Below are 23,949 nucleotides of genomic sequence, written 5' to 3'. Positions count from 1 at the left end.
TTGCATTGTGCAGCTCCCATCAGGAAACGTGCAGGTCTTGCTTTATTGCATGCTTCTAGATGTAAACCACCCAGCACTGTTTCAAACAACCTTTCATGACTTTTTGAGGGGATCCTGCTTTGGCACTTGAATTGCACATAATATTGAATTAGTGCATGAAAAACAAGTGAAATTCAATTTCCAGGCAATAATTTCTACATTCTAGTTCTTTGTAACTTACCTAAGAGAGACCCTAAGTGAGCTTAAACTCAATTCATGGATATGTTCAATTTTTTTGACAGTGAAATATCAGCAATCTAAAAATATTCCAATAACCAATTAAATTATTCAGCTTTTAATTAGCTTGTTTGTTTTCCCTAACACTGAAGCTTTCTTCTGTAATAATCTTTACATGTATGGAAAGGTACAACACAAGCCATGTGGCTTTTCATACTAAGTCTGTGCTCCGAGATATCTTAAAGTTCACACAGATGTTTTGCTCAGATGTAACAAAGATGTATTCTGGTAAGTAGAATTCTCCTAACTTCTCACAACATAGGGGATGGATATTTGGCCCATTGAGGCCATGCTAGCTCTTAGAGCAACCTCATCAATCCCGTTCCCCCACTTGTTTCTCTGTAGACTATTCCTTTGTACTGATGGAACGGTGTTGTTTTCAGTCAATACTGAGTTTAAATATTTTTGTGATCATGATTGGTTCTCATCTGACTTTGCCTCTTAAATAATTGCCAGTAATTATCACCAGCTTTTGAAATGCATTCCTATACACTTCAACCAGCTTGAGCTTTCAAACAATTCCAGGTTTATCAATAGAGTATGTTCTCATTATCCCGACCACATAATATGTGTGACAGAATACTTACCCACACAGTTGAAAGATGGCTCCTGGCGACATAAGCTAGAACAGCCATCTCCATTCATTTTGTTCTTGTCATCACATTCCTCTCCCAGATGTCTGCAATCATAACACAGAATGAACACGAGAGAATTATTGAACATGAAATGATAACAAAAGGTGCTGGTCTCCACAGTTGCTCTGACATTCACTGCAGGTTTAATTATTCCAAAATTAGGAGTCCCCCATTTAAGGTGGAGATGTGGAGTTTTTACTTCTCTGTCGGAGGGTCGTGACTCTTTGGAATCCCCTGCCCCGGAGAGGTGTGGAGGTGGAGCAGATGGATATGCCAAGATAAGGCAGATTTCTGGATTAGCGGGAGCTGACAACTCAGATTCAGATTAGTTTATTGTCAGGGTGCAATGAAATTCCTTGCTCACATGAAGCTCACAGTGAACGGTGGTCATAATAAATGCAACAATAACTACAACGCTGAATGCAAAACAGTGGAATGGTTTCCTGCCTGATCCTCAGGCAGGAAAATAGAGCTAAGGCCAAGATCAGGTCAGTTGTGAGCTTATTGAAGGGCAGAGCAGACTGAAGGGGGGCAGTATGGTCTATGTCCTTTTCTTATGTTCTCATTGCATGCCATGCATTTGAGCTATTTTCTTTGAATCAATCCTCAGAACAATTCCTACAAGGTTTATGCTGCATCTAAAAACTACCAGTGGCCTTGAGCATTGTGGTAAAGTGAACCGTGGCCGAGGTGAACCGGGTTGCCAGCTTTGGCCCCTTGCCGACATATCCCGCTACTGCGGAGCAAATCCATTCGTTCTTTGTTGCCAGAGTATTTGCCTTGGATTAACTCGCATTTCACAGCAAGTGTCTCAAATTAAAAGTGTGTTTGATGTTGCAGCCCTACATGCGAATAGTTATTTAAACTGTCAGCCAAAACACTCCTATCATTGTTTGTTTTCCTGGCAAGTTGGTTGGGGAAATTAGCATGATGCTTTTGAGTGGCTTTGACTCTGAACTGAAGAGGAGTTTGGTTCTGAATGCTGTCATGTTTTATTGATTTGTTGCCAATTCAACAACATTCTGTTTGGCTCCTGAAGCCAAAGACATTTTAATTGGTGAAAAGTTGGCTCAGTAGATGAAGGCTCCTATTTGACTCCAGTGGGGCTAAGGAGCCCAGCGAACATTGTGTGTTTTTGCCAGTAATTACCCAGGTTTCACTATTTTTCATGTTCTGCATCAGCAAAATACCACGATTTTGAATCAGCAGACAAATGTGTCTCCCACTGGCCCCCTCATTAATCAAAGACAAACCTTCCTCAGTTTTGCATGTATTAAGATATCATTGCCCTCACAACACAAAGAATAACCTTATCACCACAGGACAAACCTTCACTGTTGACCAGAGGTAAATGGTGAGTCCTTTTACCAACAGAGACGCTGAATCACTGTCTCTAAAGCCATGGTGATAGCTTTTAACCTCAACAAGAAACTGGCTAGGGGACATCTTAATGTCACCAGCCTACACCTGTCTCCCTGAAGCATTCGGATTCTAACACAGGTGTACTTCAAAGAGCAGCTCCAGCAGTATACCCATCAGCTGCTGGTAATTGTGCACTGGTCTGGGTCTACATCGTGGTCAAAACTCTAGCTGTGCAAATGAGTACCACACTGTTGGTCACCAGAATCAAAATTTATGGAACATTTTAGCTGTTCTCTACATGTCTGTTGAGTTAATACATTATGTAGTACATTTGTTCAGTGGAAGTAATTCACCAGATCAATGGGCAAATATACCCCACCTAAAACTTGAGAAAACTTATGACTACAACATAGCCATGGTTGATCAGTTCAAGGGGATCTTCAGAATCCTACAATGCAACCTAACCAGTCTTTTTAGGATCCCTTTTCAAGAGTCCTAATTTGATCATTTTTATTTTTGTTGAAATTATTTACACTATAGTTTTTAAAATGGTTCCAAATTTAGAGACTTTTAAAAATGATGAAATGACCCTGACAGCTTTCACAACTGAGCAAGCTGGAGGCGAACATTCGCAGGTTGCTGAAGCTTTCAGGAACATTTTGAGGCGGGGCCATCTCAATGTGTTCTTTGATGCCCTGCTGTCACTCACAACACACCGCTGTTTCGAGCCAGTGAAGCGGGTGCACCACATCTGGAACTGGTAAATACAGTCAGCTGGAGACTGTGTGTGGTGATTCAGGACATCAGGACCTAGCATGTAACTTCTAGTGCAATGTATGTTAATCTTCCAACAAGATCAGTTGAGAATGTTCTTCTGTCCTTCCTTTGGCAAACTGGTGATAAATACCAAATTGATTAAATTAGATTCTTCAGTGACAATATTGCTTTAGTCTCTACGATCGAGTTACAACCAGCAACTGTCAATTCAGCTGCCATGTTGTGCTCTCAGAAGGTTTGTTCTCTGAAAGTGCAATCCACTTTGAAATTATTTTCAAACATAACCAGCAGAATTAGTGTCTATGTTTGTCAGGTACTGTGAGTCCCATTGGAACTCACTGAAATCATCTTAGAACAGCAGTCAACTTTACTCTTCTTGTCCTCCCAGTTTTGTGCATCCATAACATTATTTGTTTTTATCTGAATCTCTCATATTGAACGTAATCAAGGAGTCTTTTGAGTTTATATGAAGGATGTGTGACCATTTCAATTGCAACACCTGAGTTAAATGTTGAAAAGAACTGAGGTGAATCTTGCTTGGATTCCAGTGTAAGCTTAACTCGGTAAGTTACAGCTTGAAGCTATACTTATTTAGAAGGTATTTAAGTTTTCAAGAACTAATCTCTGTAATTGTAGAGGATAAACAGCTTAAAAACACATTTCTTGCTATGAAATAATTGGAATATATCAGTTATTCTCTGCATGCTTAGTCGTTAAGTATGTAATTCAAATGGTAAATGGAGGTAACATTTCTAGGTATAAAGTTAGAGACAGAAGGAATTTTGGAAGACCTGATAGACTTTCTTTTCTCAATGCAAGAGGTGAATCTAGTGCAAATAGAGTCCAGAATTGTGGTCATGTTGAAAAGTGATTACATTCTCCTGATTTGTTCAGACAAACCCATTTGCTTTTCACTGAATGCAAATTCCATCATAAATTGGGCAATGCTTAAAAAATTATTTTCTTTTTACAACTTTTTAAAGTTTTTCCTTTGTATACTTGCATGTGGTACCATGACAAAGTTTTCTTAATGGATCGGAAAGTAGGTTTATAATGAAAAGTAAATATTTTCAGCGGCAGTATCATTCCACCAGGTGTGAATCACATGATTTTAAATGCTTGAAAATTACTTTTGAAAAATCATAAAAACCATTTACTAGTTTTCAGTAAATTTGGAAAAGGTCTAATCAAAACTATTTTCTCACACTCAAAATATCCAGCTTAACTTTTTGAACATTCCATAAAACATGTAAAGAAGTACAGGAACTCCCAGGGATGATTAATTCACTCTGATGGTAAGGCCTAAGTGGAGTACATGGTTTTTAAAGATGAGCTCTAAAGATCACTGAATCTCGATTTGCACTGCAGGGAATCCTGTTTAAGATTCTGCAATCTTTCACACCAGTTGTGTCATTATCAGGGAAACTGTGCCAAAAACACCGAAGAATGCATACTCAAATGCTTTGTGCCAAAGTTGGGAAGTTGATTTTGTAACTTTAAAAAGCAAGTAACAATCTTTGGGATTGTTAAATTGAACGATGGTTTACAAATGGTTTAAAGTGTGCTGGATATGTTGACCCCATGCTTTCTTATATTAGATGGAGGAGGAGGAGGAGGAGGAGGAGGAGATAAGGGCAAGTATAACAGAAATGAGATAATTACTGAGTAACTGTAACCTGGCACACTGTTAATCATTGCATGTGTTCAAATCCAGCAGTCCCTTCATTTCCCAGATATTCTGTGTTACATCAATTTGACACTATCTTAAGCTGAACTTTTGTCAGGATTGGATTAGTAAGCCATTTCTGCCTCTGAGTGTTGGAAGTAAAGGGGATCATTTGACTCACCACATGAATATATGGAAGGCTCAGCTCCAATTTAATGAACAGTTATGCAATTAATATTCCAATGGAGACATCACTTTGCCAAAGTGAATTCATACATTGGCCATGATGGTGTCGGTTTGTCTGCTGCCAGTCCAGATTTAACTTCAGGAAGGTTCATTAATCTCCATTCCACCACAGTAGAGCCGTGGGCACAGCAAAGCAGTCCTCACTTGCACCTGGCTCACTTTCCCCACCTGTTCCCCACCTATCGGCATCTGCCAATATCTGGTAAACCTCGACAGGTGCATCACTTTCAGGCAACCTAGGATGTGGCTTGATTTGTAATTTATTTCAATCCTTGGGCTTTTCTCCTCTGGCACATCATTACCCTGTGCCCATGTTTTTTGCTCTTTGTTGTGTGCTGCGATGCTGTTGCCTGCTGCATTCTGTCTCACCTTCTTAATAAAAGTAAAATGATGTGGGAATGACAGTCAATGTAAATTACATTGGCAGGGACCTTTTAACTTGCCTAGGGCTGTAGAAATGGCCAATGTAACTCTGCATTGCATCTCAGAGGAATCAAGCAGATTGCTATACCATCAGGTATCCAGACCAGCCACCAGAGAAGGAGAAGTCTTGGGCACCAATTGGGCTCTTGTCCCTGGCTAAACATGCCTTCAGAGAGGAGCAGCAATTGTGCACCAGAGCAGAAAAGCCCAAGTCCCACTAAATTCATCCTTATGCCTCACCCTTATTGCAGCTAACTGCCAGGTTACCTGGAGGTGATGCACCTGTCAAAGCCCACCAAATTTTGGATGACACTAAGCCACTGGCAAATCCTGCATGGAAGTATGTGTAAGGGTAGGCTGGCAGTTGCCATTGTCCTGAGGAGCTTGTACAGACATTCCCATTTCTCCTGACTTCACACCAAGTGAACTTTAATTATATACTGGAGCGTTTCTTTTGAGCAATCTCCAGGGGTTCCTTTATAAGTTGTTGGTTAGATATCTCAACTCCAGAAGACAGAGTCACTGCTTGTAATGAAGGTGTTTGGTTTCACAGTGGTGTTGTCTACATTACTGACGTGCCCATGATGCTTTTGCACAGACTGTAGAATCTTTTGACTCCCTGCCTCATCAGGGAATCTATGTGAATGTTTAATGTTTGCAAAACAAACACCAACCATTGCAAGGCTAACTGTTTAACAGCCTGAAAATGAGACCACCTAGAGTTTGGCTTATGATAAGTTAATTTACCTTTGGATCAATCCGTCTCCACAGTAAGCAGCTCCATGCATGTGTTTCAGTTGTGGGGAAGGTTCACTGTCTTCCAAGCCCTTGGCAACCACCACTTGATAAGTGTACAAAGTGTTGGGCTTTACATCTCTGAGGACACAAAAAAAAAGCAAAATAAGTGTACTTTGTTTTATTTATTTAAACACTTCCTATTTTCTCACCTTCCAGACAAAGGCCACAGATATATACATTCACATTGCATTTTGTACTGATCCACAGTCTATGGTGTACATGGGCACATAGTTGAAACGAATGATGTCTTTCAGACTGACTGTGTGCATGTAGACGTTACAAATTCCAAAATTACAAACAGAAGAGCTAACATGTCTCTTTTGCTTATAAATTTTTTTCTCTTTTGATTCCTTCACTGTTTAGTCTTGAAGGAATCCACATCTGCACTATTCCATTCCAGGGAAAAGTGTGGAGAGTGGGGAGGGGAGAAGAGGGAGTAGTAAGTACTTGGGAAGCAAATAAATACTCAGGTGCTACATTTTAGAACCTCAAAACAGAATGCTTATGGTATCAAAACTTGAAGTCTATGTACAATGCTTGATACATTGTTTTCTACCTTTATCTGTCTCTTCTTGTCGCTGTATAGAAAAATAGTGACACCCAACATCTTTGGAAAGTGTGTCTACTTGTTGAGTTCAAGAAGTGAGACAAGAACTGAAAACAATTTTCCAGAAGTACAACTTCAGACAGCAGCTGGCCTCTCAAAACTGGGCAGAGCTGTGAGTTAAACCTAATATTTATCTGCTGCCCTTTGCTTTGATAGGTTTATTATTAGAGAGCAATGGTCGGCAAATTGCCTCATGTACCCTGACACACAGGGTGTTCTGTCTAGAATTGATGTTCTGATCAGGCCAGAATGGACACACAAATTTTGACACTTCAATTTGTAATCCATTCTTGGTCCAAGTCTTACATCCAGGATTGTTCAATGTCCAACTTTACAGACTGGAGTTTGAATAGAAACTCCTCTTGTCAGTGGTTCATAGCCTTATTTTCAAAACAGCTGCAGTCCTTCAGCAGAGTTTGCAGATGCTGTTTCTCCAGTTGTTTTTTTTTGTTGCCATTCTCATTCTGGTTACAGGTTGAAGACTGGGAGGAGAGCCAGTTCTACAACACAGATTGTGAAGTGGTGACTTTGTCACATCAGTGTGCTCCTTTGACTACTTCTCAGTGCAAAACCTAGTTTGATGGCATCTGCTGCATTGCAAACCTGACGGAGCAACTAAGTGCAGCCGTGTTGTAATGACATTTCCTGAGTTGGATGGTTCTTAGCATTCGGACTGACTTGAAGCTCCAGCTCGCTCCCACTGCACAGACACTGAAGTAATGCATTTGGTAAACTCAATAGGTTGTATTGTTCTGGAATAAATCACCAGAACAGGCTGTGGAAGCAGCCTTAGTAATCATTTTAAGCAGCCTTAGTTATCAGGTCAGGCACGCTAGCAGTTAGTGTAACACTATTACAGCACCGGCGACCCGGGTTCAATTCTGGCCACTGTCTGTAAGGAGTTTGTACTTTCTCCCTGTGACTGCAAGGGTTTCCTCCGAGTGCTCCGGTTTCCTCCGACATTCCAAAGACGTACAGGTTAGGAAGTTGTGGGCATGCTATGTTGGTGCCGGAAGCGTGGCGACACTTGCGGGCTGCCCCCAGAACACTCTACGCAAAAGATGCATTTCACTGTGTGTTTTGATGTACGTGTGACTAATAAAGATATCTTATTTTCAAAAGGAGTAAAGACAACAGTTCTGAAGAAGGGTCATTGACCTGAAATGTTAACTCTATTTTTCTCTCTCTGTGGGTGCTACCTGACTTGTCAAGTTTCTCCTGCACTTTGTTTTTATTTCAGATTTCCAGCATCTGTAGCTTTTTTTTGATATTCAGTTACTTAAAAAAGAATTGGATGTATACTAGAAAAAAATCAAATGCAAGGTGATGAGTAAGTGGGAGGTGGTTGGATGGACTGGATGAATCAGATAACCTTTTCACTGCCAGTACTGTGAGATGGGCTGATTGGTGTTCTTCTGTATTCTGTGGTGATTCTGTGGCCGATGAATGGAAAATCTGTTTGGACAACAGTTCGCTGAGTTCCACTCTCCAAACTGCGCAAGATTGGGACTGTGGCCTTGTTTGGGAAACTTAGTAAGATGCAAAGACATCATAATTTTACACTACACTGTTTTAAAATTGGGTCATGCTGAAATATGGGAATAAAATATTGTGGTTGGCATGAGTGCAGAACCAGGCCGGAGCACTCAGTTCTGCCTCTGCTATAACTCTGCACTTGCCCACAAGAGCTGGTGGGGTTGAAACCATCTCTAATACACAGTTAGGAGTGGAAAGTAGGCAGTGTAAAATCAAAAGAATCCCTTTTTTATCTGTCAGCCGTTTACAATGGTGCAGGCTGTACGAGCAAGTATTTTAAAATTGTCCTCAATTTTTTGGAAAGAAGTTAATGGTTGTAATACAATCTTGCAGGTCACTGAACATTCATAAGCTCCTGGCACTCTGTTCTTCCATCTGATGACATCATCTGAATCTCCATTTCGGATACAGTCCAGATTGATAGCTCCTGTCCATGGTATTAATGAGAATTTTGAAGGTTTAAATTACATCTGCCAGAGCTCTGTGATCCACCTTTTAGATACAGCCCGGGGTTAATCTTGAGCCAGGCCTTCCTCACAGGTGTTGACTGCTGCAGTGCAGCCTTTATTGTGGCTGCAAGGTACAAGTGATTTATTGCCTGTGTTCCTTCCAGGCTTAATAATGAAGCTGCATATCTCACACTCAAATTAATCTCAGTGTTTACTGCAGACTCTTGGGTACGAAGGACCTAATTTTAACCCTGCAGGCTTGGCTGGGAAAGTGGCAAGGTGGTTATTAAAATGACACTTGGGCATTGGGCGTGGCTGATGGGTGCCTACTGACTGCCCACTGCTTTTTAACCCTCCGTGTTCTTGGCAGAGGCAGACGGGGTTTAATATGTAAGTAACAGGATGCGATAGCGTCATTCAGATCTTAACACCAACTTAATTGCTTCCCAATGCTGAAGTCCTCAGTGAAACCCGACAAGAGCAGAAGCAGGGTCACCTGAGGTGAACCAAAAAGAAGGAACTGGTTTGAATTAAAGTTTTCTGAGAAAAGAGGCCTCTCGGCTTCACAAGGAAATTCTTGGTCCCAGTTTCATTCTTCTTCTTGTATCACAACAGGCCCTCTCCCTTCTCCCTAAAATTTGCCATAGGCTATTTTCTCAGTCCCCCAGCAGAGGACAGCTGGCATTTGAGATCCATCCACCACCACACCCACCAGACAGGTTGCACCACCCACCAGGTGGATTTAACTGGGGCCCAGGGGTTAAAATTGTCTCAGTATCTCCCTTGTTCGCCCTCTTAGATACTAAAAACAGCTGGGACTTTAAAATATCAACTAAGGGACTTTAATATTTAAAGAACTTAAAGTGCCAACTAGATTCCTTACTGTGGCATTTCTCCCTAAAATTTCCACACTAAATTTTATCGACAAAAGGAAGCAGTTAGTCCCATTGTGAAAACGCTGGAGGTGACAGCACGTACAATGCGATATGTTGGTGGACCTAATTATATTTGGTCTATATATTAATATCCCTCTCCTAATAGCAAAAAATTACAACTCTCCAAACTAACTGGCTGGACTCGGTGTACTTTACTTTGGCACAAATGGGTCAGTGAACTGTTCTTCTGGATCAGAACCAAACTGGAAGAAGTTCCATCTGGGGCCTAATGTCGAGCTATGGTGTTCCCACTCTGCAGGGTTGGTGATATCTCCACATCTGCTTCCATAAAATAGACCTCTTTGATGGTCTTCCTGAAGTGATGTCCATTCCTCTGATATGGTGATCTAGGAAGTAGTTTGTAATGGGACACTCCTACCATGCTTAGTCTCAATCTTCACTCTCACTGCGTCTCCAACTCTAAGCAGTGCCAGATCTTTGGCACCTTTGTTTAGCAGTGTCCCTGTCTTCAGCTGGTTGCTTCTAGTTGTCCTACACCTTTCTAAGCTTCTGGTTCTAGCAGCCTTTCTGCTGGGAGTTCCAGCTCATCTTCTCATCAGTCTATGCACAGGACAGCTGGTCAACCCTTGAGCTGAGGGAAGGGTAAGCTGAAATCTGACTGTGATGATTTAACCTTCTTCAGAAGTTCCTTGGTCACCTTCACTCAACTCTCTGCCTTTTCCATTATTCTGTGGGAAGTAAAGTGATTATGTCAAAATGCCACCCTTTTGAGAATCTCAGCAAGTTTTCTACTGTAAACTGTGCCCTTTATCAGTGGTCTGCACATTAAGGGTGACAGATCTGGTGAAATCGCCTTTGAGTTTGTAAATAATTATCAATGAATAGATGTTTTCTGGGAAGATCTTCTGGAAAAATAATCTACCATTTCAGATACAGTTTCTCTCTTGTTGAATCCAATTCTTTCTTTCTGATCCGACTTTTGCCCAAGGTTTCTCATGGTTGATGAGAGTGAGGAGGCCCCTTCTTTCGAACATCTGGCGATCTCACATTTCTACACATGGTCCCAGAACTCCCCATTCATCCCTCACTCTGCAGAGGCAAGCATTCTCTCCCTGATGAGAAGAATGATATCTGTTTATTATGTCCCTCCTTTGCAGCTTTGTTTTAATTTGTTTGTTCGGACTTTGATGGTATGGCCAGCAATTTATTTTCTACCTGTAACCACCCTCGAGAAGATGGTGAAAATCCACTCTCTTGAACTGCTGCCACCTTTGGGTAAAGGTGCTCCCAGAAGGTAGATGGGTGGGATGATCTAGGAATTAAACCCAGCGATGATGAAGGTCTGGCAATATCCAAATCAGGATTCTTTGTGACTTGGAGAGGCACCTGAAAGTGGTCAATTCCCATGTGCCTGCAGCCCTTGTCCTTCTTAGTCATAGAGATCACTTAAGCAAGTATCAAATGACTCTCCCAGATCGTGGCTGTTTACAAGGAATCAGTTACACTCAACTAGTTCAGTTCTAGATGGGTTGCATTGTGCTTGTAATACAAACGTACATCTTTACTTGTTCTACCATGAGGTCTCTCAACCTAATCATGCAGCTTGCAATCCCCAGTGCAGTACTCCATTGTCAGTCACACTGAGATTACCAACACCTGTAGCACCATGTCTCAGTATCTCCCTTATTCACACTCTTAGATACTGGAAATAGTCACTAACTTAAACCATCATCCTAGGTTCTTTGTTAATAAAAGTCCTTACAAACATCATTCATCATACTTACAGTGGCTTTCTTCCAAAACCGATTGCCTCTGGAATTTTTTACTCTGAACAACATTGCCAGCAGAGAGCTGTTAGTCATGTCACACCCCCCTTAAAGAGGCAACAGTATTTAAGGAACAATTATTGTCCATGGACTGATATTTGTGACAGATATGTTCCAAAAATCTCACAGGACTTATACTACCAGGAGGTTGGAGATTTTTGTCCCCTATTGGGAATTGCAGTTAAAGTGACTCAGATGCACAAAAACTTTGTATGTGTTGTTGTGGAAATGTCTACTGCAATCCTTGAAATGGCTAAACTGACCCCTGAGTGAAAAGAATGATTCATCTTAGGAGTTTCTGAAGAAATGAATTACTTGCTTGCCAGCCAGATATTCCCAACAATGCAATCCCCCTTTTAGGGCCCCTCTACTAGTTATGGTAAAATGTAATTCTGCAGATCATTCATCCACCCTATCAGCTACTGAAAGATGCTTCCACTGAGCTAAGTGACAGTGCAGAGCTGATGCCAAGAGCTGCAGACAAGCCGGTGACCCGTTCACCTGCCCTTTTCACTGAATGGCTGGCTGTGTGTAGAACAATAAACAACTACCGTCTGAACGAAAGGCACACACTAAAATGGAGCAAGCAGTAAATAGTTTTGCAGACTTTGGAGGATTTTTATAGTGTCAAGAAATGGGTGTGTTTTCCATCAAAAGTCAGATCACAGACTGGTTTGCTGGTCAAAGCTCACAGTGAAGAAAATTCCTCCTGATGCTTGCATAGGAAAGGCCCTCCAGCCTTCCATGTTGCACCTTTGCCCAATTCCCTTTCTCTTTCTCCCGAAAGTGATAACTCTTGTTGGCCGAAAGTTTATTTCTTTGTCAGAGGGGGGGGTATCCTTCATACGTGAGCAAAGGTACTGGGTCCCTGTGGTTGACGGCACAGTGACACAGCTTGTCGAGCCGCTGCCTCGCAGCTCCAGTGATCCAGGTTCGATCCTGACTTCCGGTGCTGGCTGTGTGCAGCTTGCACCTTCTCTCTTTGATTTGAGTGGGTTTTTTCTGGGTGCTTGGGTTTCCTCCCACATCCCAAAGACGTGGGTTGGTAGGTTAATTAGCCACTGTAAATTTCCCTTGGTGAGTTGATGAGTGGATGGGATAGTCGAGTGAATAAAAATATGATTAATGTACGATTGGTGTAAATTGGTGCTTGATGGTCATTTTGGTGGTCAAAGAGCCTGTTTCTGTGCGATACAACTCTGTGTAAGTCATCACATGCAAGCATGAGTAAATGGCCTCAAAGGTCCACTTTCCAGCAATGGGTCATGGATAGTATCAAGGACTTGGGCTGAGTGGTCCCTCAGAGATGGTCGACCTTTGAGACTTTCGGAGATGAGGTGCAGTATTGGTGCAATGTCAGAGAGAGATAACTCCAGGTACTGGAAGGACCACTGTCTCTTTACTGTAGCCAGAAGCATTCTGCTGCTTCTCAGAAGATCGGCAGACAACCCTATCCTACTTTGTTCCCTCACTAGCTCAACAGTCCTGGACTCATATTTAACATCTTGGCCAGGGGCTGGGCCTCACCTCATACAGCATTGTTCCCTCGTCAGTCAGGGGACCAATTCTCAGGTAATACAGTATTCTTCACTCAATCACTGACCACAGCTCATACAGCAGTTTACTCACAGTCTGGGGGATGGGGTCCAGATTATATGTTTTTGTACAGTCACAGGGTCTCCAAACATTCAGAATTCAAGTTTTACTCTTCCTTCTTCACCTTCTCACACAGTCCAAGGGTGCCTTGCTTCTGCTCCAGTGCTGCAGCTTCTGAGGTGGCTGATGAGGCCAATGTTGGACCCGCAGACTCTGCCACAGGTGGAGCAGGTGGGGTTTGACCAGGTGGGTGGGTAGTTTGGGTAGTGGTTCATCCTTTCCTCTGTTTACACTGGGATTCTGTGTGCTCACAATGAATGGGCATGAGCTTCTCAATGCCATCTGAATACTCCATTTTGATCAGTTATGGGCCAGAAATTCTGTTGAGTCAGTGGGCATGTTGCACTTTTGCAAGGACTCTTTAAGTACATCCTTGAATCTTTTTGTCTGTCCGTCCACTGGTCTCTTGCAGTGACAGACTCTGTAGTAGAGTGCCTGTTTCAAGAGTCTGATGCTGTCCCAACAGACAACATGTCCTGTCCAGTGGAATGGGCTGAGTGTAATTCGGCTTCGGTACTGGGGCCATTAGCCTGGGAGACGACACTGACATTCATTTATTTATTCTACTATGGGTTTGGAGGACTTTGCACAGATGGTATTATGTTTCCAATGCTCGGAGGTTCCTGCTGCAGGTAGTCCATTTCCCAGAAGCACACAGGAAGGGAGAAATCACTGCTGCCCTGCAGACCATGAGCTTCGTGTCAGGTCTGATGTCTTGAACTTCAAACACTGTTCCTCAGACAACCAGAGGCTGTGCTGGTAGTCAAGGCAGCGGTGAGTTTCATCACCGATTCCAGCCATTGCCGAGAGGGGGCTGCCGAAATATGGGAAGCCATCCATGTTTTCCAGAGTCGGGTCATGGACCTTCATTGTTGGAGGGCAGTGTTGTACAGTGCATCAGGTTGGGAGAGGACATTTGTTTTGTAGATGTTTAGAATAAAGTCCGGTGAAGGAGTTGACAATGACTTGGAACTTGGCCTCTGAATGTATGCGTATGCATGTATTGTCTGCCTACTGCAATGAATTTGGGATGACTTTTGTTCTGAAGCAGAGGCTACAGAGCTCAAACTGTTTCCCTTTGCTCCTATAGATTCACTCCACTCCCATGGGAAGCTTGAAGGAGGTAATGGGTAACATTGTGGCTGGAAGATTGAGGAAAATGTTGGGTGATGACGGAGGCTTGTGGAGCCCAGGGGTTCAGTCTCAGATCAGACAGCATTTTTCACTCAGTCACAGGCCATTCAAGTTATATCACATCCGAGTCTCAGAAATGTTCTTGGTTTCTTGCAAGGTATACACTGGCTAGTTACTTATTGTTTTATGAAGAACAGATCATCAATCCTAATATCACTCTCAGTAAATTCTGAGAATCTATTTGCACTTATAGGAAGAGGGGGTTCCATTTAACCCTTTGAGATGGTTCTACCATTCATTTAGAACAATATTGTTGCTCCAACTACCGCACCTCAGTTTTGTGACCTCTAATAATCTTGCCAAAATCCTTGCCACCAAACCTGCTAGATATTTCTAGTAATACAAATGTTACACGTTTGTTCAAAAAAAGGATGTATGGATGAACCCAACAACAACAAATCAGTCAGTTTAACCACAGTGATGGGACAAGTTCCAGAAACAATAATCAGGCATCTCATTAGCAGGACCTTTGACAAGTTTGGATTGATTAAGGAAAGCCAACATTAATTTGTTAAAGGCAAATCATGCCTAACTAACTCAATAGTATATTTTGACGAAGGAACAGGTAGGGTTGATGAGGGAAATGCAGGTATATGTGGAGTTCTGAAATGCAATTAATAAATTGCAACAAGATTGAAGTCAATGGGATAAAAAAGCCGGTGTATGCATGCATAGACAATGAGCTAAATGATAAGAAAAAAGTGTAAGATGCTTTTTGAGACTAGAGGAAATTGTATGGTGGAGTTCCCAAAGTACCATTACAAGGACAAAATGCTGGAAGAACTCAGTGGGTCAACCACCATCTGTGGAAGCAAAAAGTGCAAGTTGATGTTTCTGGTTGGGACCCTGCATCACATCCACATGGAGGGTCTCAACCCGAAACGTCAACTTACACCTTTTGCCTCCACAGGTGCTGCTTGACCCACTGAGTTCTTCCAGCATCCCGTTATTCAGTCCAGATTCCAGCATTATTCCTGTCATTATTACTCGGATCACTGCTTTTCTTAATATGCATTTCAATGACTTGGATGTCTGTGTACAGGACGCAATTTCTAAATCTGCAGATAATGCAAAATGCAGAGGTGTGGAGATCCATGAGGAGCATGGTAATGGGCCTCAAGGAGATATAGATAGGCTGGTGGAGTGAGCAGATCAGTGACAGATGAAATTTAATGCTGAGAAATGCTGAATGTTTTACTTTGGTGGGAAGAATGAGAAGAGGCAATGAAAGCTGGAGAAAACAATTCTCAAAGGAGTGCAAGAACAGGGAGATCTAGGGTATGTGTGCATCGTTCGTTGAAAGTAGCAGGGGAGGTTGAAAAAATTGGTTAAGAAGGCATCTGAGATCCTGAACTAAATGTGGGCAGAATTTCCCTGTGCAAGGAAGCTATGATAAACCTTTATAAAACACAAGTGCGTCCACAAATGGAGTACTTTGTCCAGTTCTGGGGACCACACTTCAGGAGAGGTATGAAGGCCCTCGAGAGGATGTGGAAGAGATTGACTGGACAATCCCAAGAATGAAGGGATTGGTTGTGTTGATAGACTGGAGAAGCTGGGGTTGTTCTTCTTGGAACAGACAAGGTTGGGAAGGGATCTGGTGGAAGTATTTAAAATAATTTAAGGTCCAGACAGATAAGATAGAGAGAAACTGTTTCCATTAGTGGATGGGTCAAGAACTAGCAGCCATAGAAAGTAGGTAATTAGCAAAAGAACCAAAAGCGACATGAGCATTTCTTTTCACAGGAAGTGTTTTGGGGCCCAGACCACACTACCAGGGGTAATAGCGGAGGCAGTTTCAATTGCAGCGTAATTTCTGAAAGGAAAGAATTTGCACGACTGTGGAGAGAGGACAGCTAAGTGGGACTTGCTGGATCATTCTCACATAGATATAATATGGACGATGATCAAATATCCTCCTTCCATCCTTTAACCATTCTGTGATTCTGCTCTTATTTCTGATTTCCAATCTGCACCCTATTTAACATTTATAAATAGCAATCAATCTCAGTTTTGATGTTATCAATTAACCTCGTCTTAACAATGTTTTGAGGAGCAGGAAGATTTGATGCTGCTTAGCATGTCTGCTTGTGTCTTTAAGGGTGTTCAGTTGAACAATCTGCCTTTGACCGAGGACAATAGCAAAGTCTTTTATTGAGACACTCCAATCTGTGAATGCAACATTACACAAATGCCCTGTATTTAAGCATTTGGCTTTTTACTCTGTGCCCTGCACCAATGTCAGAAATGATATATCGAACTCCACCAATGAACAATTCAACACTATTTTGAAGATCTCTTGCAACCATATTGTAGAATGCACAACCTTTTGATATGGCAGGGCAATGGAAAGAGTGCACCATTGAAAACAACACAATGAAAATGTATTTGAAAACACAGGGCAAAAGATTTAAGTCTTTTTTTCATAGGTTTAGTTGTAATAAATATAAGATAATAAATGGCTGGCAGTGAGTTGTATTGTGTTAATTCAGTAAAGCAGAATATGTCAAAAGCTAAGTGAGAGTGAAGTTTGGACATTTCGTAAACATCAGTAGAGCCCCAAGATTGAATTAGACTCCTAAGCTTCCTGCCAGACACTTGTTATTCTTTATAATATATACTGTGTCTAGTTTATTTAAGTTTGTCGTTTACTATTTTTAGACAGACAGAAAGAGAACCAAGAGTGGAGATGCTAAGATGGAGACGAAAGACTTTCGCTGCCTTGTGCATCATTAGAAAATGGTTTGCAATTGGGATTGACGTAAGAGCTGAGATAATTTTCGATATTCTGACTCTTGTGCCCAGTGGAACGGGGCAAAACTCCAACCAATAAATGCAGTGCGCCACCAATAGTAGAACTTCAGTCTACTTGAGTTAAGGTCAGCAGCCACAGCGGAAGGTTGTGGTACATTATGACAACAGAAGCCAGGTGAGCAAGATCCATTGCCAGTGATTAGCTTGATCAGAGTGCACTTCACAGGTCAGTTAGTTTCCTGCATATATCAGTGTGGGAATGCTTAGTACATGTCCAGAAAAGCAGCAGCAGCAGGCTCCAGGCAAGTTAAATTTGACACATGGAGAGAATTGGGATTCAGACCCCCATGAACTCTGGACATCTCAAGTTAGCTCACTGGATTCTAGGCTGCTGGCAGTATCCTTCAGGTAAGAACTGAGAGTAGATGTGGGGTAGTGGGAGACAATGGGGAGAGATGTGGTGGTTGGAAGAGAGGAGGATTGGGATTGAAATGGGGTGGTGGTAGACAATGGGAGGACACGGGGGGTGTGAGTGGAAGTGATACGGTGGGAGGCGATGGGGGGGAGATGGTGACAGGGTCAAAGGGGGATAATAGTTGAAGTGGGATGGTGGGGATCGATGAGGAGAGAGGTGATGAATAAGGGAGAGGGACTGGGGTGGATGTCAGGTATGGGAAACATTGGAAAGAGAGGTGGTGGTTAGGGAAGATGGGGATGGGTGGACTGCTGGGGGCAATGGGGAGAGAGGTGGTGATTGGGAAAGAGGGGTCAGGGGAGTAAGTGGGGTGGTGGAAGGGAAGGAAATGGGATACAGGTGTGATCAGGGGTTGGGGGGTGAAATAAGGGGAGAAGTGATTGTGATGGGACAAAGCAGGAACTGGCAACAGTTTCCAGCAGTGCAACATTCCTGCTCCATTTGTTTCAAGCAAAGATATTCCAGTGATGATCCTATTCTCTGAAGAGGTGGCTGTGGAGATAGCGGAGGCGTTGGCGATTATTTTTCAGGAATCGATAGATTCTGGCATGGTTCCGGAGGACTGGAGGGTAGCAAGTGTAGTTCCGTTGTATAAGAAAGGTGGGAGGCAGCACAAAGGCAATTACAGACCTATTAGTCTGACGTCAGTGGTGGGAAAATTATTGGAGTCTATCCTCAAGGAGGAGGTTACCGAATACCTAGAGGCGCAAGGCAAGATAGGACCTAGTCAACATGGTTTTGTGAAGGGGAGGTCCTGTCTGACCAACCTATTGGAGTTTTTTGAAGAAATCACAGGTAGGGTGGATAAGGGAGAGGCGGTAGATGTTGTGTATTTAGACTTTCAAAAGGCCTTCGATAAGGTGCCTCACAAGAGACTGATTAATAAGATGAGAGGTCATGGAATTATGGGCAGGGTAGCAAAATGGGTGGAGAATTGGCTGGTTGGCAGGAAGCAAAGGGTGGAAATAAAAGGATCTCGTTCTGGTTGGTTACCGGTTACTAGTGGTGTGCCGCAAGGGTCGGTGTTGGGGCCTCTCCTTTTTACCTTGTACATCAATGATTTGGATGATGGAATAAATGGTTGTGTGGCTAAGTTTGCGGATGACACCAAGATAAGTGGAGGAGTAGGGAGCATAGAGGAAATAGAAAGAATGCAGAGGGACCTAGACAGTTTAGGAGAATGGGCAAGGAAATGGCAGATGAGATTCAATGTTGAGAAATGTGCAGTTGTACACTTTGGAAGTAGAAATAAGCGGGTAGATTATTATCTAGAAGGAGAGAAGATTGATAGTGCGGTAGTACAAAGGGACTTGGGGGTACTCATACAAGATACCTTAAAAGTTAACCACCAGGTTGGATCGGTGGTTAAGAAAGCGAATGCTATGTTGGCATTCATCTCGAGAGGTATAGTGTATAAAAGTAAGGAAGTGTTGATGAGGCTCTACGGGGCGCTAGTGAGGCCTCATTTGGAATACTGTGCGCAGTTTTGGGCCCCGCATCTTAGGAAGGATGTGCTGACGTTGGAGAGGGTTCAGAGGAGATTTACGAGAATGATTCCAGGAATGAAAGGGCTTAAGTATGATGAGCGTTTGTCGGCTCTTGGACTGTACTCGCTGGAGTACAGAAGGATGAGAGGGGACCTCGTAGCGACATTTAAAATGTTGACAGGTAAGGATAGAGTAGATGTGGCTAGGCTGTTTCCCTTGGTGGGCATGTCCAGGACCAGAGGGCACAATCTTAGAATTAGAGGGTACAGTTTCAAGACAGAGATGAGGAGAAGTTTCTTTACCCAGAGGGTGGTGAAATTGTGGAACTCCTTGCCACGCACAGCAGTGGAGGCCAGATCAGTGGGGGTATTCAAGGAGGAGATAGACAGATATCTAAATAGTCAGGGTATCAAGGGATATGGGGATAAGGCTGGCAAATGGGATTAGAATAGTTTTTTTTTCTCTCTCTCTTTTTTTCCCACCCCATTTCTTTTTCCCTTTTCCTTGGAGCAGACTCGATGGGCCGAATGGCCTGCTTCTGCTCCCTTATCTTGTGATCTTGTGATCTATTCGCTGGCGAGTACCAGCACTAGACGTTACCTTTTCCTTAGCCGTGCCTTAACATAGAAAACACTTCAGCAAATAGGCTTTAATTAGGCATTAGGCCTCGAGTGTGCATGTACATAAGATTTAATGTCTGTTTCAGGCACAGGCCTTATTGCCTCTTTATTTGCTTTTACCGATATGGTGATACACTATGAACACTCAGCAAGCACACTCCTGGGACCTGCCTTATTGGATGTTTAAGCCCTTTCTGTATCTGTATAACATGTGCAGTGCAAACTAACTTCTATGCCTGAAATCCAATTACTAGACTGATACATAGTCAAATAGGCTTTAGTTCAAAACTGGTACAAATGAGAGAACTGTAGCCCAACAAAAATGAAAGAAAGATGCTAGATTCATCTCTGTTTTCAACTCAGAATAATTCCACATCTATTTCAATCCCAGAATGACACATGCCTCATCATCCTGTACCATCTATTTCTGGCTATAAATAATTGAAAGATTAATACTGTCAGCCTATAAGAATCGAAGTACATTATTTTATTGGAGGGGCCCCCTTTAACCTAAATCCCAGCATATACACACACAATCTTCCCGTAGTGCCTATTGCCCAGGGATAGCAATGGAAACAGTTACTGATCGTTTACTGGAATGTCTTGAGCTGTTTCTACAAAACTGCAGCTGGAACTTTTTGGAACAGTTCAGACCACTGAGAGCTTCAGGAGTACCTGACCTTAACATGGAGGACAGGCAGCCCAGTGGGTTGATTTCTTCAGTACATGTTCAGTACATATTTGTCAAGCATTGTAACTAAAGTATAAAAATAATTGGCGAATGCAACCGCGTATTTAGAATTGCTAAATGGACACTTTCCATTCCCTTTCTGTACCAGGCTTTGGCAATTTGCCTCTCACTAGATCGCATTGCCATTCATTCTGAATGGACCTCGGGTGCTGAGTATTCCTCAACCAGTTTATCTTGGCAGCAGCCTGATTTCAATTTCCTTCTCCTCCATTGTGAAAATTTCCCAATAGACAGATTAAAGAATGTGGTGAGCAAAAAATAGATAAAAATGAGAAAGTGAGGACTCAAGGAATTTAATAGAGGATGATAAACACTGCCTAGTTTATGGTGGTGGAGTGTGCTAGAACACCATCATTAAAACTTTGGGCAAAGTCTGGAAGCAACAATTTGCATGTTTGCCTTTTCTTTCATCTGAGTGCAAGCTCCCAGCAGAAAATTAACTTGGGAATCTGGAGTATTGCACGCAGTTCTGGTTGTTGCACTCTTGGAAGGGCGTGATTGCGCTGGAGAGGGTGCAGAGGAGATTCGCCAGGATGTTACCTGGATTGGAGCATTTCAGTTCCAAAGAGAGATTGCACAGGCTAGGTTTGATTTTTTCTTGAGGTCAGGAAGCTGAGGGGTGATCTGATAGAGATATATAAAATTATGAGGGGAATAGATAGGGTAGATGGTAAAAATCTTTTTCCCGTGGTAGGAGTGTCAAAGATAAGGGGCATAGGTTTAAGGTGAGAGATAGGAGGTATAGAGGGGATCTCACAAGATCACAAGACAAAGGAGCAGAAGTAGGCCATTCGGCCCATCGAGTCTGCTCCATGAGCTAAACTAAAACTATTCCTATCTCGCCCCAGTTTCTGGCCTTATCCCCATATTCCTTGATACCTTGACCAATTAGATACCTATCTATCTCCTCCTTAAACACCCCCAATGATTGGGCCTCCACAGCTGTACGTCGCAAAGAATTCCATAATTTCACTACCCTCTGGCTAAAGAAATTTCTCCTCATTTCTGTTTTAAACCGGTACCCTCTAATTCTAAGATTGTGCCCTCTAGTCCTAGACTCACCCACCAAGGGAAATAGCTTAACCACATCTGTTCTGTCCAGTCCTTTCAACACTCGATATGTTTCTATGAGGTCCCCTCTCATTCTTCTGTATACTCCAATGAGTACAGTCCAAGAGCCGACAAACACTCGTCATAAGTAAGCCCTTTCATTCTGGGAATCATCCTCGTAAATCTCTTCTGAACCCTCTCCAACATCAGTGCATCCTTCCTAAGATATGGGGCCCAAAACTGCACACAGTATTCCAAATGAGGCCTCACCAGTGCTCCATAGAGCCTCATCAACACTTCCATACTTTAATACACTATGCCTCTCAAAATGAATGCCAACATAGCATTCGCTCTCTTTACCGCCGATCCGACCTGGTGGTTAACCTTTAGGGTATCCTGCACGAGTACCCCCAAGTCCCTTTGTACTCCTGTACTTTGAATTTTCTCCCCATCTAGATAGTAATCTGCCCATTTATTTCTTTTTCCAAAGTGCACAACGGCACGTTTCTCAACATTGAATCTCATCTGCCATTTCTTTGCCCATTCTCCTAAACTATCTAAGTCTCTCTGCAACCTTCCTGTTTCTTCAATACTCCCTACTCCTCCACCTATCTTGGTGTCGTCTGCAAACTTAGCCACAAAACCATTTACTCCATCATCCAAATCGTTAATGTACAAAGTAAAAAGAAGCGGCCCCAACACCGACCCCTGCGGAACACCACTAGTAACCGGTAGCCAACTAGAACAGGATCCCTTTATTCCCACCCTTTGCTTTCTGCCAACCAGCCAATGCTCCACCCATTCTAATATCCTACCTGTAATTCCATGACCTCTCATCTTATTAATCAGCCTCTTGTGCGGCACCTTGTCGAAGGCCTTTTGAAAGTCTAAATGTACAACATCCACAGCCTCTCCCTTATCCACCCTACCTGAGATTTCCTCAAAAAACTCCAATAGGTTGGTCAAGCAGGACTAATAGGTCTGTAATATGTCAGACTAATAGGTCTGTAATTTCCTTTATGCTGCCTCCCACCTTTCTTATACAGCGGAACTACATTTGCGACCCCCAGTCCTCCAGAACCATGCCAGGGTCTATTGATTCCTGGAAATTTATCACCAATGCTTCCACAATCTCTAAAGCCACCTCCTTCAGAACCCGGGGGTGCACCTCATCCGGTCCGGGAGACTTATCTGTCTTTAGTCCATTTAGCTTCCCAAGCACCTTCTCTCTAGTAATCTTGACTGAACTCAGTTCTATCCCCTGAGACCCCTGACTATCAGGTATATTGCTGATGTCCTCCACAGTGAAGACCGATGCAAAATACTCATTTAGTTCCTCTGCTGTCTCTCTGTTCTCCATTATAATCTCTCCCGCACCATTTTCAATTGGTCCTATATCAACCTGTGTCTCTCTTTTACTCTTCATATATTTAAAAAAACTCAGTATCATTTTGAATGTTATCTGCCAACTTCCTTTCATAATTCATCTTTTCTTTCCTAATGACCTTCTTAGTTTCTATCTGTAAGTTTTTAAAAGTTTCCCAGTCTTCTGTTTTCCCACTAATTTTTGCTTCCTTGTATGCCCTCCCTTTTGCTTTTATTTTAGTCTTAACCTCTCTCATTATCCACAATTGTGCCATTTTTCCATTCGTAATCTTCTTTTTTCTTGGAATATATCTATCCTGCATTTTCCTTATTTCTTGTAGAAATTCCATCCATTTCTGATCTGCTGTCCCTCCAACTAGCTTACTTTTCCAATCAATTTGGGCCAGTTCCTCTCTCATGCCACTGTAATTTCCTTTGTTTCACTGAAATATTGACACATCTGATATCAGCTTCTCCTTTTCAAATTTGAAACTGAACTCAACCATATTGTGATCGCTAGTTCTTAATGGCTCCTTTACCTTCAGTTCCCGAATCACCTCAGGTTCATTACACAGCACCCAGTCCAAAATAGCTGATCCCCTGGTGGGCTCATCAACAAGTTGCTCCAAAAAGCCATCCCGTAGATGCAAACTTGCTCTCCTGAGATCCACTGCCTTCCTGGCTTTCCCAATCCACCTTCATGTTAAAATCCCCCATAATTATCTTGACATTGTCTCTCTGACATGATTTTTCTATTTCTAGCTGTAACTTATAGTCCACATCCCGGCTGCTGTTAGGGGGCCTATATATAACAGCTATTATTGTCCTTTTACCCTTGCCATTTCTTAGCTCCACCCATAAGGATTCCACTTCTTCTGACCCTCTGTCCCTTCTCTCTATTGATTTTATATCACTACTAACCATCAGGGCCACACCACCCCCTCTGCCTACCCGCCTATCTTTCCTATACACTGTGTACCCCTGGACATTCAGTTCCCAATCACATCCGTCATTAAGCCATGACTCAGTGATTGCCACAGTGTCGTATTTTTTAATCTGTAGCTGTGCCACTAGGTCATCCACTTTATTCCTAATGCTAC

At 42.6% G+C, this 23,949-nt stretch overlaps 1 protein-coding gene across 4 annotated transcripts in view; it reads right to left on the bottom strand.

Moving 5' to 3' along the window:
• Positions 1-23,949, bottom strand: part of pappaa (pregnancy-associated plasma protein A, pappalysin 1a) — a 275,180-nt gene that overhangs the window by 169,252 nt on the left and 81,979 nt on the right. For all 4 annotated transcript variants that reach the window (XM_052037112.1, XM_052037114.1, XM_052037113.1 and 1 more), the window contains exons 8-9: positions 6,133-6,261; positions 864-955 (exon numbers count right to left, since the gene is read on the bottom strand). In XM_052037112.1, the coding sequence (XP_051893072.1) occupies positions 864-955; positions 6,133-6,261 (221 nt within the window). The remainder of the gene's footprint in view (positions 1-863; positions 956-6,132; positions 6,262-23,949) is intronic.

This window comes from Pristis pectinata, chromosome 23 (assembly GCF_009764475.1).
Source record: "Pristis pectinata isolate sPriPec2 chromosome 23, sPriPec2.1.pri, whole genome shotgun sequence".
NCBI classification, from domain to species: domain Eukaryota; kingdom Metazoa; phylum Chordata; class Chondrichthyes; order Rhinopristiformes; family Pristidae; genus Pristis; species Pristis pectinata.
This window is presented reverse-complemented; position numbering and strand designations above follow the sequence as displayed.